Raw genomic sequence first — 18442 nt, 5'->3', positions numbered from 1 at the left:
GCTGAATTTCCTTTTGCAAAACAAACTGACCAGGAGTTCCAGGAGACAGGAAAATATTCAAATGTCATACAGTATTAACTGCACCTTATTAGAGGTATGAGGAGCTGAAACAGATCTCAGAAGCAACTATTTCCCTGTCACAATAATAATCACTGCTAGATAAACAGAGGCATGTGGATATCTAGAGGATTGATGGCCAGGACACTGGGAAAAACTCCGAGAATACTCCCAACTGAGCCAGGCTGTATATTTTACAGTGCAGCACTATATTCTATCTTAAAGGAGTTTCGCTATTTCAAAAGAGCTAACCACTTCAAAAGAGCTAACTATGTTGACCACTTTAGAGATGGGTGAAGATTTCAGCTTTATAGCTTGAAGAGAGTATTGAGGATTTGGAGTAGGAGGAAAAAGGATCATCCTGGAATTATGACTGTAGGTTATTTTTCTCGCTAATTTTCCTCCTCCAATTTATTCCGCTCTTGCTCTCCTGTTTTTTTCCGTTGACTGAGGTGTGGTTCATGGGGCTCCCTTTGATTCCTTGCCAATGAGACTATTACTCATGAGACAACCTCAATGGTGTGTGTTGCAGAAGGTCCACATCTCTACAACCATATATTATATAGGATGAGACATGATTGCTGGTACTCTTACAATAGTCACACATAGTAATCTTCTGGGGTTTGAGTCTGGCCCACAAATACTTCTGAATCCTCAAATGATTAAGTCACAAGCTATGGAAGCTATGGAATAGCTTTGAATATCATAATCTCAATTTCTTTGGGTTTCATGCAGAATCGATGGCGAGTGACTCCTTCCTCCCTTCGAAGTCAGCCTCTCTCTCTCCTCCGAAGTTTGTCTGTGCTCTTCAAAGAAGGCCGATTCATGAACAAGCAACTGACAAAACTATTCTTTGTTTGGAATGACAGCAATTGCAGTGAAACACCTTATCGTATCTCACATAGGTGAACAGCAACAACTTGTATTGATATTGCGCCTTTCACATGAGGCAGCAACTGGGAGAGCTTGTGATTGAAGTCACTGCAATGGAATTGAGGTCTGATTGTTTTGACCTCTCTCTCACTCTGTCTCTCTTGCTCATGCAACACTTGAAGGAACCATCGATTGAAATTTATATTTAGTTTTAATTTTATGGTGAAATTATAGCTTGGGCTCCGGGTCACACGCAACATCACTGAAAGAAGGAAAGGTCACAATCATTCATTTTCAAATAGTTATTGTGTCCTCGGCAAGAAGCACCAATTAGTGCACATTTTATGTCACTAACTGTGGAGCAGTACATCCTTATATACTTCTACAAAGCTGTGTTATATCTTTCATAGGGCATTATATAGTAGAAGACGTCTACCTTACATTAAGAACTGTGATTAACATTGCAGTTGCAGCAATGAAGCTCAGTCAAAATAGCATCGCAATAGAACACATGATCTTAAGACGTTATGTTATTGATGACTTGAGCTGTTTATTTATTTAATATGTTGATATAAAAATGATAAAGTGACTTCCTAGCCGCTGTGATACAGATCAATCAAAGTTAGCATGTTCAGCTCAATTTATTTCTGATCCCCATTTAGATTATTTCTCTTGATAAAAGTGAAGTATTTGCTTTTTGTTTACCGCATTTTCTATCTCGATCATTCAATTCTCCTGACGTCCACTTAACACCTCTCCAAGAAAATATGGTTGACATCAAGATTTAAGACAATCTCTGATTCCCTCCACTAATTAATCCATGACATTGGTCTTTCTGCAAGCCAGCCCATCCCCACTAATTTAGATTTCTTCACATTTTTATTTGAATCATTTCCTTTCCATTCTCCTCACTCTTCCAGTAATTACAGTTACAGATACAGTTACACTAACCACAATCTTCAACCATGTAGATGTGTGTCTTATACTGATATTTTGTGTTTCATTATAGTTAACAATTGGAAGTGCTTTAAAGAGATGGGAGTGGAAACTTAAGCAAGGTGGGAGGTGAAAAGGGTAGAAATGTGATGACTAAAGGTGCAGAAGTAATTCCTTAGAAAGGTTATGAAAGTAGAGAGGGAGGATGTGAGGCAGAGGGAGAAAGTTCCCAAGTGGGGCAAGGTGGCTAAAAACTTTGGCCAGGAAGGCTAGAGCGAAGACCATTAGAGAAACAAGTCTGGAGTTGAAGATGGGCCGAATAAACATTTTAGCTGCAATGGGGATGAGATGGACAGGCAAGCAAGATAGAGAAAATTGATTTGATTGAAGGCCAAGAAAGGATAATAATAATAATCCTTGCATTTATCTTCTAGACGTCTCAAAGCGCTTCATGGAATATACTGTAAAGTGAATTGACTGTATATTTGTGGGAGAAATGCGATAGCCAATTCCACACTGCAGTGTCCCACAAACAGTCGTAGATTGAAGTGACCAATTTATTATTATTATTTTTTTGAAGGAATTATTACCCCCGCAAAAGCAGTTAATGAGTGAGTGAGTAATCGACTAACAACCGGGTTTCTAGTTACTGCTAAGTAAACTGAGGCGGTAGAACTAAAGTGCCAAGATTGCACACAGGCTGGGGCAAGTGACTGAAGTGATAACACACTTAAATTGATTGAAGTATTGCAGGAGCAATTATTTTAGGTTTTGGTGTCTGTAAGAGGAATGGTTTGCAGAATGCATTTGTAATCTTGGAGCCTCTACCGAGCCCCTGTGTTCCTGGCTATTATTTGCTACATCTGGGAAAACATTATTGGCTCCTCAGGCCACAAAAGAACGCTGGTGAGTTATTCCATTCACTTACAAAATGTTCCACTTAATGATAGCTCTGAGTTTTGGCAGTCGGGAAATCAATTTAGTGTCCTCGGGAGATTCCAATGTAATGTGAGTGGACGGGGCAGGGGCACGAAGGAGGGTTAAGCATCACCGCCGAGAACTAATTACGTGCCCAGTGGTGTCATTGCTTCCTGGTTCCTGTCATGTCAATTACGTGATGTTCACTTGGGTGCAACTTGTAATAGTGCGATACGCCTGCCTTTGCACATCTGATTGAATAGATCTGCCGGGGTTGCGTTGTGTGGCCGTCAGCCCACGCGTTGGTTAAAGTTAAGATCCAAGATAAGACAATCTTTTTTGCCGAGCAGCGTGGGTCAGTTACACCGTAGTCAATGGCCATCAATTCGCATCCGAAAACGGTTTCTCTTCTCCATCTTTTGCCCTCGACTCCTCCTCTCCGGGAAGGAGTCATAATAATAATAATAATCCTCGCATTTGATATAGCGCTTTTCACGTCGGGAGGACGTCCCAAAGCGCTTCACAGAACACACTGTAAAGTGAATTGACTGTATATTTGTGGGCGAACGCGGCAGCCAATTGCGCACAGCAATGTCCCACAAACAGTCGTGGGTTGAAAATGACCAATTTATTATTGTTTTGGGTTGACGCCCATTTCACAAGCGGGCGCTCTACGGAAGCCCACCAAAGTGGCCATCGTTTATCATCATTATTATTAGTAGTAGTAGTAGTAGTAGTAGTGGTGTTAATGAAAATTATTATTTCAACCCCCAAAAAAATCAGTCCATTCACTTTGCAGAGTTAATTCACTCCGTGAAGCGCTTTGAGACGTCGCGCCCATGGGACGAGGCGCTCCCTCAAATGCAAATAATATTATATCACATTTACTATTGCTGTGTTTAATCACTGCTCTAAACATTTAGCATTCCAGCCCCTGACCCCCACTCGTGCCTTTATCAAAGATGGCGGCGGCCCGCCTCAAATTGGCACGGTTTCACGGTGCGCCTGCGCAAGACGCCCCCTGCCTGCCTGCCTGCCTGTCAACGTCACTTGGTCCGGTCCAAGGTACCAGAACCCAGTGCGCGTGTGCGTGGTGGTGGGGAGGGGGGGAAACAGAACAAAACACTCGAGCGTTATTTCCGTTGCCTTTAACTGCAAAATGTGCAGCAGCCACGCGAATGACCCCCTCTTGAGCTCTTCTGACCAGTGTCTTGATAACTTTTAACGGTGAACGGTTTTTTTTGAACACAAGTTGTAAAAGGGAGGTACCGTCCTCCCCTATCCCCCGGCGTCACAGTGGTCTCGCTCAGCGAGAGAGAGAGCGGGCGAGAGGGGGGCGGGGCCAGCGCACGTCAGTCACCCGCCGGGGGGCGGGGCGGGGGGGGGAGAGGGTGAGGCGACGGCGCGGAGGAGGAGGCGGAGGAAGAGGAGGAGTTCGTTTGTCATCCATTCGCCGTTAACAATAATGTCTGCGGCTCGGGCAGCTGGCCTGACCTTGCTCTCGGAATGGAAGTCTTTAGCCGCGGTGAGTCGGCGGCGGCGGCGGCTGGAGGATGGCGGCGGCGGCGGTCGGTGTGTGTGTGTGTGTGAGGCCCTCAGGGCTGAGGGAGGGATAGAGAGAGAGACACACGACGCCATCTTGTCCTCTCCCCCCCGGGCGGGGCCCGCGCGGGGCACTGTGGGAATTGTAGTTCCAGACACACACACACACACACATATACACACACACCCCATCTGTTCAACAGCCTGAGAGTGAATGAATGAATGAGTGAGTGAGTAAATAAATAACTGAATAAATAAAGAGAAATAGAGCGAGAAAGAGGAACGCAGAGAGAAATGGAGAGACGGCGAGAGAGAGAGAGAGAGAGAGAAAGAAAAGAGAGGGGCAGCAATAAAGCTTGCACTTGATACGGCGTCTTTTCGAGACGTCTCAAAGCGCTTCGCAGGATGTACTGTCGAGCGAACTGACTGTTTATTTTTGCGGGCGGAACGCGGCAGCCAGTTGCGCGCAGCGGCGTCCCCGTCCAACAGTCGTGGGATTGAAGTGACTCATTTTGAGAGTAATGAGAAATAGATAAAACAGCGAGAGGAAGAGCAATGGAGAGAAACAGCGGGAGAGAGAGAGAGAGAGAGAGAAATCGAGAGAGATGCAGAAAGGGAAATGCAGAGCCGAAATGTTATGCATTTGAAAGTGGAAGAACTGAATGGTCCTGCAGCGGCTAAGTGATGAAGAACCCGGTAAATTAATCATTTCGTGTTGAGATGGGCTGTGTCTGGAAAGTAACAAGCGTTCATTTGATTTGATTTGTTTCTCAGAATTCAACAGCAGCAGCAACAACAAACAACAAATTGCATTTATGTAGCACCTTTTCACGTCGGGAGGATGTCCCAAGATGCTCCCAAGTAGAAGGGGGTACATGTGTCTTTGGCACTTAGTGCCCTTTCAGCACATTTTAGCTTGTTTTGCATTTCTTGACATTTACTGCAGATGCAGATCAGATCCGCAGGGAGATTAAACTCGTGTCAGTGGTCGACGGACCTGGGCAACAACAGAGCAAAGCGAATGAATCACTCAATCTGAATTTAACCGACGTGTCTGTGGTGAGTTTTTATTGTACTTGGGTAAAACTATTTCCCCCACGAATTTCTCCCTTAGTCTGCGGAATCTGCCTTAAATTCCTTTATCATTCCACTGAAATCACTCATATTGACCACTGTTCATGTTGGAAGGCTGTTTGACTCGATCCTGTTTCCTCACTATATGTCCTCACACTTGCACTTTTCAGTCACTGGATAGTAATCAGGAGCAGAAATTCTGTCTTGATTTTTTCTACTCCTTAAGACAGTGGCGGCGAGGGCGAGTTTAGCTTGGCTGACATAACCTAACAGAGTGCGAGACGATATTGTCGATATTAGCAGTTGAAAATGTAAAAAGAATGGAAAACAGATAGTCAAGGAGAGATGACTGAATGATATATGAACCTCGCATCAATTCAGAGCCACGTGTAGCAATTGGGTTTCAATACCTTACCACCCGTTGTTTAAAACCCTGGTTATATCTTCATCCATTTGCTTACAGGAGGTGGTTCATCAGGAGTCCAGTAATGTGGTTGAACGAAGAAGGAGTGGAAGAGTGCGGAAAAAACGGTCCTTTTCACCCGAAGTGGAAGAAGCTCCAGTCAGGAGAAAAAAGAGCAAGTGGAAGTGCAGTCCATCCAAAGCCAAATCAGGCAAGGCATTGAACACCAATTGGGGGATTGTTGCCAGATAATCTTTCAGGGTCACAGGTTTGAGTCTTGGTCTGTACTAAGTTCCCTGATCTCAGCTGATCTCAATATTACAAGTGGCTTCAGCATCCCAGACCAGTTGTAATTTTTGCCAGCCTGGCTGAAATCAGTTAATTGAACAACAATAACAAATTATATTTACACAGAGCCTTTCACGTCGGGAGGACAACCCAAGACTGGACAGTCAAGGATGGACCTGAGATGGGGGTTGAGATCAAGAGGGGTTCGAGAGCAGGGAGGGTCGGGGTAGGAGGGTGACCGAAGACACGATCGAGAGGAGGGTCTTGAGACAGGCCTTGAATGGGAAAGGGAGGAGGCGAGGCGAAGGGACTGGGATGGAGTTCTGAAGTATGGGGGCAGAAAGGCTGAAGGCCCGACCACTGATGGTGGGGAGGGCCGGGTGGGGGACATGGAGCAAAGACTAGAAATTGAAACCTGCTAAACGTAGGTGTTTCTAGCCAAGTGCTGAAGTGCCTTTACCCACCGGGCAGCCCGGAACAATTACTTTGCAACTGAAAATCCAAAGCACGGAATTTTAAAGCCAGACTGAATTTGTAAACTTTTCTTCTAGAGGGAAGAAAGGAAGCCAGGTTTTGCTGCGATATCTGCAAATCCCCTTACATTACGGATCCTAGACGGCGGGGCAATCGATTGAAGACATCAAACTATAGCCCGTCACCACGCCGCAAGAACGACCCAAAGACTGGACGAGTGCTAACGCTATGTAATGCATGTGGTAAGTTCAACAGCCCCTCAAGCCCTTGCCAATCTGCGCCGAATACTTTCCCGGAATTAGGTAAGCAGCATGCGTCCCTCCAGCCAGGGAGAGAGTGCGCAGTCCACGCCAACAATCTGTCTCTGTGATCTCCATGTGGAGGTGAGCTGCATGGAATTCTCAGCTTGGTTTGGATACTCTGAAGCAAGGAGATGGGTTTTCCGCAACCTGTTTCAGATTGAGCCGTAGCCTGACTCTTTCCTTCAGCCCCTGGGGGGTTTTCTGCGTTTGTATGGAGGAGGTGGTTTGTGCCAGACAGGAAGTGGAGCCAGATGCACTTGATACAGCAAATTGTAGATTTGCTACCAGCATCCCTTTACTTTTCTTCAAGGAAGTTTTAAGTAAATTGGTTTACTTTAACATGGAAGTCCAGTAAAGTATGATGAAGCTAAGCAAGGATACTCTTACGGATTTTTATGTGCTCAACCTGTTCGGTTCTTGTTAACGGGTGCTTTTTTTTCCCTGTAATTCACTGTGACCAATCCACGAGAAGCCGTGTAAGACTTTTGCTTGCTTCAGGTCTAGCGTTTGACAGACCTCGTCGCCCTCACACCCCTTGCACAAACGTCGAAGCCAGCGCACGCAAGAAGCACGAGGAGGAGCTGCGGGAATTTACAGCGGCCGTGACACACCTACTGGGTGACCAAGATGCGGAGAAGCTGTGCTGCCCTTTGTTTGTGAAGAAGCCGTGTCAGTGTCTGCAGAACTACATCAGGAGGCCCGGTGAGGGGACTGGGCATTTTGACTTTTGAAGTAACGTGCCTTTATTATAAACATAATCATCCTTACATTTGGTATATCTAGAACTCTCTCTCCCCCAAAAGGCTGTGGATCCTGGATCCATTCACATCTTCAAGACTGCGGTAGATAGATACTTGCTAGGTCAGGTTATTAAGTGACACAGGGCAAGGCCGGATAATTGGACTTGAGGTACAGCTCAGCCATGATCTTATAGGATGGCAAAACTGGCTCGAGGGGCTGAATGGCCTACTCCTGTTTCTATGTACAGCGCCTTTCACGTCAGGAGGACGATTAACAGGATATGCTGTAAAGCGGAGTGACAGTGTGACTTTGTGGGCAATATGAAAGGTCATCTGCACAATTTGTGTGAGCGTTTGTAAGCTCAAACGCTCTAGTATCTCTAGAATGACGTTGACATGAACGTCAGAGAATCCTCTCCACAGCACGCAGAGTCACTCAGTTTAGTATTTCAGCAGCTTCTCTGACCCCAGGCACCACTACCCCTGGTTATTTATCACCTAAGCCGTTGGTTCTAACACCTCACCCTGGCCTTGATTTCAGGGGAAGATCTGAGCCAGTGTCGCCATCGAGCTCTCAGTCTTCTGCAGCTGCTGAAAGAAGCAAAGCAACTTAGTTCATTGAAATGTTACAGTGAAAGCCAAGTGCAAGTGGGAAAATCAAGAAAGTAAGAAATCCAGTTTATGTTAAAAGTTGGATAATTTGTATAAAATGTATTTGTTTTAAAGATTGTTTCCCCCCCATTTATACGATTCAGGATTTTTTTTTGCTTGAATTTGTCTGTTGGTTAGTATCTCCGCTCACTATTGACTTATTAAGAAGCTGCCGGGTCCCTTGCTCTCAGTATTCGAAATGTCTGAGATGTTTCATGTAGTTGAGACGTCTCAAAGCGCTTCACAGAATATATTGTAAAGTGTAGTGACTGTATATGTTGTGGGCCAAACGCAACAGCCAATTGCACACAGCAGCATTCCACAAACAGACGTAGATCGAGTGACGGAATTGTTTTTTTTTAATGAACCCCAAGGAAAGTAAATAACAACAGACAACTTTCGATGTATTCTTCAAAGAAATAGATGTGTAAGTTAGCAGACATTTGCTGTCGATTTGATGCTCTTGTTTTTTTCAGAAGGTCCATCGGCCTGGGAAACGGTCAACGCAAATCAAAGGCGTTCGAAGAATTCGTCCTGAGGAACCGCAGCACGTTGCGAAGCGAGCTGAAGCTGTGCGAGAGAGCCACGCAACGGATCCTCGGGTATTCCAACAACTTCCTGCATAAGAAGCTCAAAACAGATCCCGAGGTAACGGACCGGACACAAAGATAAAACTTTAAGGGAAGCCTTTCCACCGCAGTGCTTTAAATCTCACCCACCTTTGCTGAATTCTCTACAGAAGGGGGTGCGAGTGGAGAGGAGCAAAGGAAAGGAGCTCTGGGGCTCCTGAAGCCAATTGCAGAACTTATGACCGAGAAGTGCTGTGTGGATAACTGCGTTTTGGTAAGTAGCCGCAGGGGTCAATGGGACGTCTTTCCGACGTGAAGGGCGCTAGGCAAGTGTCATTTGTTGTGTTGTAAACGGGAGGTGCAGTTTGAAAAGGTGGATCTGTGGGTGGAACGGGGTGAGATACAGCAGAGCAGCAGTGTTTGAAGAACCCTGACTTGTTTTCCAGATGGCACGCACTCACGCTCGCTTGCTTGACCTCTGGAGGGAACGTGCTTCTAAGGGACAGGCTGAAGCCCGCAGGACGCTGGCTGAAATGCTTACTCCTTCAGGTGAGTGTCTACCAGTGCAGCCATCTCTCAGCACTTGTGTAAATCCTGCACTGCATTTACTGCACTGCACTTGTATTTTTTAGCTTTGGTCAGCCGGGTGTCTGACACACGCGGAAACCATGTGGGGTGGTGGGGTAGGGGTGGCGGGAAGAAACCAGAAGCCCAAACTTCAGGCTAATCTTATCCCTAAGGCTTTTCTCTTCAGATTTAAGTTTGTGGAAGGCAATTTAAGAACTCCAGAAAACCGGTTTGCAAGAGTGCTTCCACCCGCTGCTGTGGTTGCCTCCGGTTGTGGAACGGATCCTCGGTGTAACCTGCGAGGTAAATGCTTGCAGTCTGAACGCTGTCTTTCTCACACTGCTCCAGGTGGCTTGAGATCAAACTGCTACAAGTTCATCAGCTGGGTCACAGGCTGCAGCCATAGCACCATTGGCCGGGTCAGCGAGCAGATGAAAAGAACCGGAGGCGAGAGAGAGCCTCCTCCCCACGGGCTCAAAAGGTGGTGGAAGGTAGACAAAACCCCAACGATGTTGCTTTTTGTGCTCTCCAAGTTTGGGGGCTTTAACACGTTCTTTAAAAATAAACAAATAAAGAAGAACGTGATCAGTCAATCCATGACCGTGTGTGGGACACTGCTGTGCGCAACTTCACCCACAAAATATACGGTCAATTCACTTTACAATATGTTCTGTGAAGTGCTTTGAGACGTCTCGAAGGCATGATAAGGCGCTATATCAAAAGCAAGGATTATTAATTTTGGGGGGGTTATTAGACTTTACCTATTCCTTTTAGGATCTTTAATACTTCAAATCTTCCATGAGTATTCTCTTTTTTTTGTTCTTTGTGAAAAAGTCTGCAGTGGCCTCTCCACATGACTCATATGAGCTTCTTTATTTGATTTTCCTTTGGTTTCCAGGGGAAGGCGAGGACTCAGAAAAAGGTTGGTGTTGAGCGACTGGGCACCAGGAACCCAACAAATGCCCCAAGCTCTACTCGAGGTTCTGCCAGTGTAGCTGCAGCAGCCTCAGAAAGCATCACAATGTCTGTCCCAAGTGTTCAGCTGTCCTCTTTGCCAGCCACCGTAAGTTCTCTCTTTATTAATAATAATAATAATTATTGACTGTATTTTGTGCGCATAATATGGCAGCCAGTTGTACACAGCAGTTGTGGATTGAGTGACCATGTTTTTTTGGAGGGATTATAACCCCCAGAAAGCGATCCGCCAACCGTTCCTACTTACTGCTAGGTAAACAGAGACGTGTGAAGTAAGAAACTTGCCTAGGGTTTTGCCCCGTCTGGCAATTAAACCTCTCACTTGTGAGGTGAGTGGGCTAACCACTATGCTCCAGGACTCCACAATACTTTGCCTTTAATATGTTGAGGCTATGCAGGACAGTCCCACTCTTGATAGCTAATGTACTTCTTCTCCAAACCAGGTTCAGATCCAGGTGCAACAGCAACAAATTGAGGTGTTGAAAAAACAAGTTCAGATTCTGCAGCAACAACAGCAGCAACAACATGGCTACAAGCCCCAGGTACTGAGTGTAACCTTCCCATAGATGCATAGAAATGACAGCCTACAACAACAACAACAAGATTCCATTTATAGAGCGCCTTTCACGTCGGGAGGACGTCCCAAGGCGCTGTACAGCCGAGGAGATCATTCAACCCTCAATTCTAAATTGGTGCTAACTCATTCACCAAAGCTTATAGTTTATAGTGCTATTGTCTAGTGTTTCGAGTACACTTGGTCTCTAGCGCTGTCCAGCCAACTTTCTGTAGTAAAACAATGGCCAATTTATGGGTTGTCAATTTACCGTTGACTGCTACTCTACCTCTTCCGACGTACAGAAATGTACGGCGCGTGTTCAGTTTGCGATAACAACCAGTGTTGTAACAGAACACAAAATACTGCAGCTGCTGGAATCTGAAACAAAACACAGAGAGCAGCTGGGAAAACTCAGCCGGTCAGGCAGCATCTATGAAGGAAAGGGTCGTGGACCCGAAACGTTGACTCACTTTCCTTTCCTCGATCGATGCTACCTGACCTCCTGAGTTTTCCCAGCTGCTCTCCCTCTTTTGGTTGTGTTGTAACAGGGTTGGGTGCCTTGTACGTTTTGTGTCAATATCTGGTGTCTGCCATTAGATGGCACCATATCTACACAGCTCACTCAGCGTTTGACTCTCAACACTGGGTGGACGTGGCATTCAGTTCTCCTTCACTCGTTAATGCCCTGGTTTGGTTCAGGTCAAGGGTTGCTCATGTAGAACGAGTGGCACTGAGCACACGTGCGGGCTGAGCATTTATATTCTAAAACCTGCTCTCTCTGGCTTGAATTCTATCTTCAGAGCCGGATATTCTCTTAATACTTTTTAAATCACATTCTCAGGCACGTAAAGCTAATTGAAGTAGCACCTATGTCGAAGCATCTCAAAGCAGGTCACGGAGTTGTACTGTAAGATGTAGTGACTATGTGTTTGTAGGCAAACCTGGCAGCAAATTTGTGCACAGCTATGTCCTACAAACAGTCATCTGTTACTATTATTATCTGGGTGGATTACTGGTCATTACACAATGAGAAACTCTCTTCCTTTTTCGAATAGTTCAATTGGGAACTATAAAGTCTACCTGAACAGGTAAACAGGGACTAGGTTTGTTTCCTAATGAATCCTTTTCATTTTATTTTTATGATGCAGAACGTTTCAGATTTCTCACCAGTGTCTCCACAACGAAGTGTCGCAACCCAGCAAACCGCTCAGCACCTCCAGGCAATGGGTTCACCTCAAGTTACCAGCCTCCAAGAGCCTTCTTCTGTGTGTCCAGCAAACGGCGTGATAGTCCCACAGCAATTGATGGGACTGTCATCCAAACCACAGGCACTACAGCAGCAAAGTGTGTCCAAAGAGGGTCCGGTGATGGGATGGATAATGCAGAATGCCAGCCATTCCCAGCTCCTGTCCACTGTGCCAACCACCATTGGGCTCATCCAGGATATCCTCCAACAGAGTGATATTCAGGTCACTTTGGGTTTTACAGTTGGGTTTTATTATAAGAATTTGCATTCGATCCAGCCACCTATTATTCAGTAATATTCAGACATCTCAAAAGTGCTCTGTAGGCTATTAATTGCTGTGTGTTTCGAGACGTGAATTTGTCGGCAGATGAAACTGCTAATTTGCTCCCACAAAGAGCCATGAAGTGAATGACTAACTTATCTGGAGGATTGTTGGCCAGAACACCGGGAGAAACACCTCTTTTTTGAAATAATTTCCAAGGCCTTTTGACTTCCACCTGAACAGGCAGACGGGACCTTGATTTAACTTCTCATCTGAAGGTCGGCATTTCTGACAAGTCAGTGCAGATTATAAACAGTCTTAAGACTAAGCTCATGCGACACTGCGCTATTGGGTAACTGCTGTAAGCAGTGCATATGAAGTCAGACTTAGCCATGATAGCCATCCCCTCACTGTTGAAATAGCCCCAGATTTGTTTCTTAAATAGTCCAGGCAGCTGTACTGTACCTAAAAGTGTACCTCAGAATGAATCCTTAGCAAAGGAAATGGCAAAATACATTTTGGATTTTCTCAGCCCCAGTTTGCTTCCGCTGTGCTCCAGTTTAGCTCTTATTAAACTAATGTTTTGTTCTTTCAACATTTTAGATCCTTGTTCAAACGTTAGACCTGCCCTGCAGTGTGGCTGGGACCATCAGGCCTCAGCCCCAGGCTGCTTTATTGTGCAATATTCCCACTAACTCGGCAAACAACTGCGGGAATGTCAGCGGACAGTATAGCCCCTTTCTGGACCCTGGACAAGTCACTATTCAGGAAGTGCCAGCCCAGCTCGTACCCATTTCTCTGAACCAGGAATTATCGGTAAGTGTGGGTTGTGGGGAGAGTGGAACTAACAGTTTAACTATAAGACGTACTGAGTTTTGGTAGGTATTACAGCCCAGCCTAATACTAGACGTATCTGACATGCACACACACATAGTCTTATTTTTCTGCTCTACCCCAGGGATTTAGCTCTTGTTGAGATCAGTAGCTTCAAAGCTAGTGGCCTAATGGTGCCTTTGACCTACTAGGCCTTTGGGGAAGCTTGTTGATCAGATTCTAATGGCCTGAGTCTCTTAATTACAACTCACACCCAGGTCTCGCTATACTTTTTAACTTCTTTGTCAGACCTCGAATAAAACCCTTATTGAGACATAACCAAACAATAATAAATAATAATCCTTGCATTTGATACAGCGCCTTATCATGTCTTTGAGATGTTTCAAAGCGCTTTACAGAATATACTGCAAAGTGAATTGGTTTTTGTGGGGCGAAAAATAGTCCTTCATTGCTAAGAATCTGCCCCAACTCACTGCGTCATGCTCTCAGGTTACAATGAGCCTGACACAGCTGCCAATGGCACAAGCAATGGCTGGTCTGTCACAGAACAAACTCTGAATGAATGAAATGTTCTAGCAGCTCGACGTGGAGAAGGTTGCCTTCACACAGCTGTCTTTATAACACACATACTCTTTTTTAACGCCAGGCAAGTGGGAAGCTACATAAAGAGTGAAGCGTTCTAATACTTTAGAGTGAGCTTGAAAATTTTGATTTACGTTGTGGAAAAAAGGTTGACTTTATTATCGCTGCCAGTTGAACTGAGCTGTGTTGTGAGAAATTGCAAATAATATTTTAGCTTTTTAATAGATTTGAATTTTTTTTTTCTTTGCTTCTCATTTTATCAGTCAAATCCTGTGGGAGTTCTGAGTAACAGAAGAGGCACCAGTATATGTACCTCAGCCAGTCAGCTAATTCTTCAGGTACCCACAGAGAAACGTGGAATACATCCCAAATACTTCATAGCCAGCGGTCTGGTTCACTGACAGTTAACTAAATATCTTAAAATATACGGTTTAATGCAAATCTTTAACATGTTAAAAATTGGGATTGAGCCAGTGCTGTAATTTGTAGCGCTAGTCCTGTAGTGGAGTCCTGTAGCTCAGTGGTTAGAGCACTCATCTCACAAGCGAGAAATCTGGGTTCGATTCCTGGAAGGGCAAAACCTTGGGCAAGTTACATTACTCCACACACCTGATAATAATCCCTCAAGAATTTTTTTTATATCGCTTTAGTTCACCACTGTTTGTGGGACACTGCTGTGTGCAATTGGCTGCCGCGTTTCACCAACAAATATACAGTCAATTCACTTTATAGTATATTCTGTGAAGCGCTTTGAGACGTTTAGAAGATGTGAACAGCGCTATATCAAATGCAAGGATTATTATAGTCTCTTGTTAGTGGCTATTGATTTCCTTTTTGAATGGTGGTATCTCAGTGCAATGTACTATGTCCCTGACAAGTGTCAGTCAAACTTGTGACCTTTGTGGCCTTAATAAGTATCTCCAGCTTTGCCCTGAAGCGGCTTATCTTTCAGTTTAATAAGTTTGTGTTTTAAAAGCTCGTCATTTCTGTTACTCCAGGCCTTTCAAATCCAGCAGAAGAAGGAACGGCAGGAGTGCAGGGAGCAAGGGCAGCTGTTAGACTCGGGGCCTCCTGAAGACCTGGTCCTTAGCCAGGGACAGATTCCGCAAGTCCAGGCTTCTGCCCTGACGCACACTGAGGCTCTGGCCCACCTTCGCCCTCGAGTGGAAACGTTGAAGATGAAGATCCAGTGCCCTGGTGGAGCGGAGCAGCTCCTGAAGCAGCCGGGACTGTCTGCTCTTCCCCAGACACAGCAGCTAATGCCAGTCACGGCTGTTGAGGGTCAGGTTCCAGTCCACAGCACTGGTGAGCAGCCTCCTCACATCCCCGTAGGTCAGTGGGTTGTGGTAATGATAATAATTCTTGCATTTGATGTGCAACACAGGACGTCTCAAGGCGTTTTAGCACTGCTGGCTGGGATTATCCTGCTGTGCTGGTTTCCTTCAATTAGGTCCTCATTTCTCTTATCCCATTTTATTCCGTCGCAGTCTGTTCATGGTCAGGACATTATTTCAGCCAACCTTTGTTTTAAGAATCGCTCTGACCTTAGTTAGAGATGTCGAATGGCTTCGCTGACAGTTTTATGTGAAAAATCCTTGTTATTATCAGGGGCTCGAAGCCAGTTGCAGTGCCTGACCTTGTCTGGATTCACATCGTCACAGACAACAGGATCCGAAAACCATCCAACGGAACAGCAGGTAAATCCATTATGGATAGTTCACAGAAAGGAATCATTTGCTATTATATTTCCTTGGGGGAGAAGGGGGGGTTCTCCCCTCCTTTCCTGAATAATTCCTTCAAAAAACTACTGCTAATAATTTGGTCACTCAATCCACGATTGTTTGTGGGACGCTGCTGTGCGCAATTGGCTGCTGCAATTCGCCCACAAAATATACGGTCGATTCACTTTACAGCATATTCTGTGAAGCACTTTGGGACTTCTCGAAGATGTAATAAGGCGCTATATGAAATGCAACGATTATTATTATGTAACTCTAGAATCAGCTAAAACATACTGTACTGGGAATAAACACAATGTCATTATCAGGGCTTTGAACCGGCACGTCCCTTAACCTGATTTACATGACTCCACTACGCTCTAATGTGTGTGAGTTTACTTGCTCCTTCATTTCTGTGTGTTGTTGGTTTCTCCAGATCGCTTTACCTCTGGGACTTCTTGATGTTCTGCAGCCACACGCTTAAAGAGCCAGAATGGACGCAGATAGCAGCTTCTCTGCAAGCTGCAGAGGGAGAGCCTTGAGTTACATCTCACTGACTGCAAGGACCGCAGTGAAAAGTGGTGCTGTAGCCCCTATATTTTTATACACAGATCATTTTATTTTTGGAACATTATTATACTGACTGGCAACAGTGGGGCAAGACCTAGATTTTACACTTGGATCAGCAAATGATTTAAAAGTTTATTTGTGGAAATGAGATCAATCATAGTACTCTTGTGCTTTATATATAATATAGATTATATCAAGGACATTGTGTAACTAATGTATATAATGTGTGTGTGTTTATAATATATAGTGTGTGAAAACCTAGTTTTTATAATGCCTCCTGCATTTGATTGGGAAATGGAAAGAGTGAAAGTGGAGTGTGTGTGGGGGTGGGTGCGAGGGCTGAGGTGGAAAGGTCGGTGGTATGTGTGTGTGTTGGGGGGACGGAGGAAAAGAAGGAAGGTGCTGTGTGTTTGAGTGTGTGTTGTGTGTACTGACAATCTTGCCTGAAACACACAAGAATCTTTAAGCTGCTGATCAACCAAGCTTTATTGAATCACGGGGGCGGGCGGGTGGGGGTAGAAAAACTAATCGCCTGGAGAAATGCCACAATAGTTTTTATTCTTACATCACTTTCACACACCAACTTTTTATATTTCATTTTGTGACATTTAAACTCGGTGACTCTCGGAGCACCTGTGATTGCTCAGAATAACTGCAAGACTCGTCACTGATGAGACAACACAAGGCGAGTCTAACTATTGAGATCACAGAAACAGGTTGGAGATTGTTCATCTCTTTTGGATTGTGGAGGAACTTGCAAGAAACAAGTCCTGTTTTGTGTAACCGATTTTATTTACAGTTGACACTTAAGTGAATAAGGGTGTGTGTAAATTATGCGTATATTGTCCCTGCTCTTTGACTTTACTTTTGTTCATGGTAAAGCTAACCAACCACTTCATCAATTGTAAAGTAAACGGAATGTGAATTTTTCCACATCTGGCTTCAGCTGCGCAGTTTATTTTATTTCTGGATTTACACCTCAATTCCATCCCCTCAACCATATCTCTTAGTAGAAAAAAATTCCCGTTGAATTAAATGACAACACAAGTCTCTGTCTGGAGGTATAACGGGCAGACTATGTAAATGGAGTCAGAGGTCGGGTACAGAGCGAAGGGACTGGTTGTCCTGTTTCATTCAGTTTTATCAGGTTTAATAGAAAAATGGCTTTTCATATTGTAACTGGTCTGTGTGCCTTTGTTTGCGTGTGTGTCTGAATGTGTGTATCAACCTGCAAAGTACACAGTCACTACACTTTGTGAAGTGCTCTCAGGCTTCCTCTTGATATGATAGATGTTCTATCAAATGTAAATATAATTTGCATGTGTGAATATTTGAGTGTGTGTATTTTCACTCGCGCTTGTCTGTGTGTTTGGAGTCGGGGCGACGGAGATTATTGATGACAATTTTGTTTTTCTCTGCTGATTGTTCAGTTTTCTAATCGAATCCTACGATTTTCCAGACATAATTACTGTGTTCTGAGGTTAAGAATATTCTGTGAAGCGCTTTGAGACATCTCGAAGACGCTATATCAATTGCAATTATAAATACATAGGCAGGAAGAATTTCAGAGAAGTGAACAGAAAACAGACTTGAGTTCGTAACTGAGAACAGTTTTGCTAGCTTCAGATTCGTTCAGATCCGGAACACCCCGTACCCTGTCATTCGTTCCTTGTTGAGTCTGTTTAATAAACTGTTCATTCTGATTCACGATCCCGTCCACACACAGTGCAGCTGGAGATTTACAGCTTTCAGTTGCTGCAGGCCTGTCTGTACACACTGCCAGGTCGTGGAGTACAACCACCTCACGTGAGGTAAGAGTCCATCCAAAGTAAATAAGGGGTAAAGCAGAGCTAATGCAGAGGAGAGCTTCATAGATAGGATATAAACATCGGGGGGGAGAAATTCCACCTTGGTCTAGATTGGTGTAGATTGGCTCCCGCATTTGCCCACGTAAGTCACTAAACTTCAAAGTCAAATCGCTGCTGAGACATTATGGGGCACAGTATCCAATGCAAACATTGTTTAATTATTTATAATTTCCTCCAAACAATGAGTTCCAAACCTTTGGGCCCGCTGTCAGTCAAACTGGGTCGAGTGGAACTCTCACCAGGATATGGGTAGGTGATGGCAGATCACGTCAGCGCCTTGGGACATCCTCCTGATGTGAAAGGCGCTATACAAATGTTATTTGTTGTTGTTGTTGTGGTTAACAGCAGATTGGCCCCCTGTGGCTGTGTCATAGATACTCACCCTCTTGACCTGCTACTGCCCAGACAGCACTGGTTAGTTTTTGATCGTGCTTAGT

At 44.7% G+C, this 18442-nt stretch overlaps 2 protein-coding genes across 2 annotated transcripts; both read left to right on the top strand.

The window, feature by feature from the left end:
• Positions 1-4783: 4783 nt before the first annotated feature.
• LOC121849583 lies at positions 4784-8853 on the top strand. The gene is made up of 6 exons (XM_042337665.1): positions 4784-5022; positions 5273-5385; positions 5864-6014; positions 6643-6807; positions 7366-7569; positions 8735-8853. Exons 1-6 carry the CDS (start codon positions 4989-4991, stop codon positions 8794-8796), a joined length of 729 nt encoding a protein of 242 aa, XP_042193599.1. The 5' UTR covers positions 4784-4988; the 3' UTR covers positions 8797-8853.
• A 150-nt stretch (positions 8854-9003) lies between these two features.
• LOC103183049 (transcription factor SPT20 homolog) lies at positions 9004-17070 on the top strand. Its single transcript, XM_042337664.1, has 10 exons — positions 9004-9101; positions 9274-9376; positions 9743-9885; positions 10293-10457; positions 10813-10911; positions 12074-12394; positions 13037-13249; positions 14848-15181; positions 15458-15546; positions 16004-17070. The coding sequence occupies exons 1-10, from the start codon at positions 9066-9068 to the stop codon at positions 16049-16051; spliced, it is 1551 nt and encodes a 516-aa protein (XP_042193598.1). The 5' UTR covers positions 9004-9065; the 3' UTR covers positions 16052-17070.
• The last annotated feature ends 1372 nt before the right edge of the window (positions 17071-18442 follow it).

This window comes from Callorhinchus milii, unplaced genomic scaffold (assembly GCF_018977255.1).
Source record: "Callorhinchus milii isolate IMCB2004 unplaced genomic scaffold, IMCB_Cmil_1.0 Scaffold8, whole genome shotgun sequence".
In the NCBI taxonomy this organism is placed as follows: domain Eukaryota; kingdom Metazoa; phylum Chordata; class Chondrichthyes; order Chimaeriformes; family Callorhinchidae; genus Callorhinchus; species Callorhinchus milii.
This window is presented reverse-complemented; position numbering and strand designations above follow the sequence as displayed.

Coding starts and splice junctions, on each gene's coding strand:
- LOC121849583 (XM_042337665.1), top strand. CDS start 4,989: ATGGTCCTGCAGCGGCTAAGTGATGAAGAACCCG. Junction 6,015..6,642: donor TCCATCCAAAGCCAAATCAG/GCAAGGCATTGA, acceptor CTTTTCTTCTAG/AGGGAAGAAAGGAAGCCAGG. Junction 7,570..8,734: donor GAACTACATCAGGAGGCCCG/GTGAGGGGACTG, acceptor TGTTTTTTTCAG/AAGGTCCATCGGCCTGGGAA.
- LOC103183049 (XM_042337664.1), top strand. CDS start 9,066: ATGACCGAGAAGTGCTGTGTGGATAACTGCGTTTTG. Junction 9,102..9,273: donor GTGTGGATAACTGCGTTTTG/GTAAGTAGCCGC, acceptor CTTGTTTTCCAG/ATGGCACGCACTCACGCTCG. Junction 13,250..14,847: donor CTCTGAACCAGGAATTATCG/GTAAGTGTGGGT, acceptor CTGTTACTCCAG/GCCTTTCAAATCCAGCAGAA.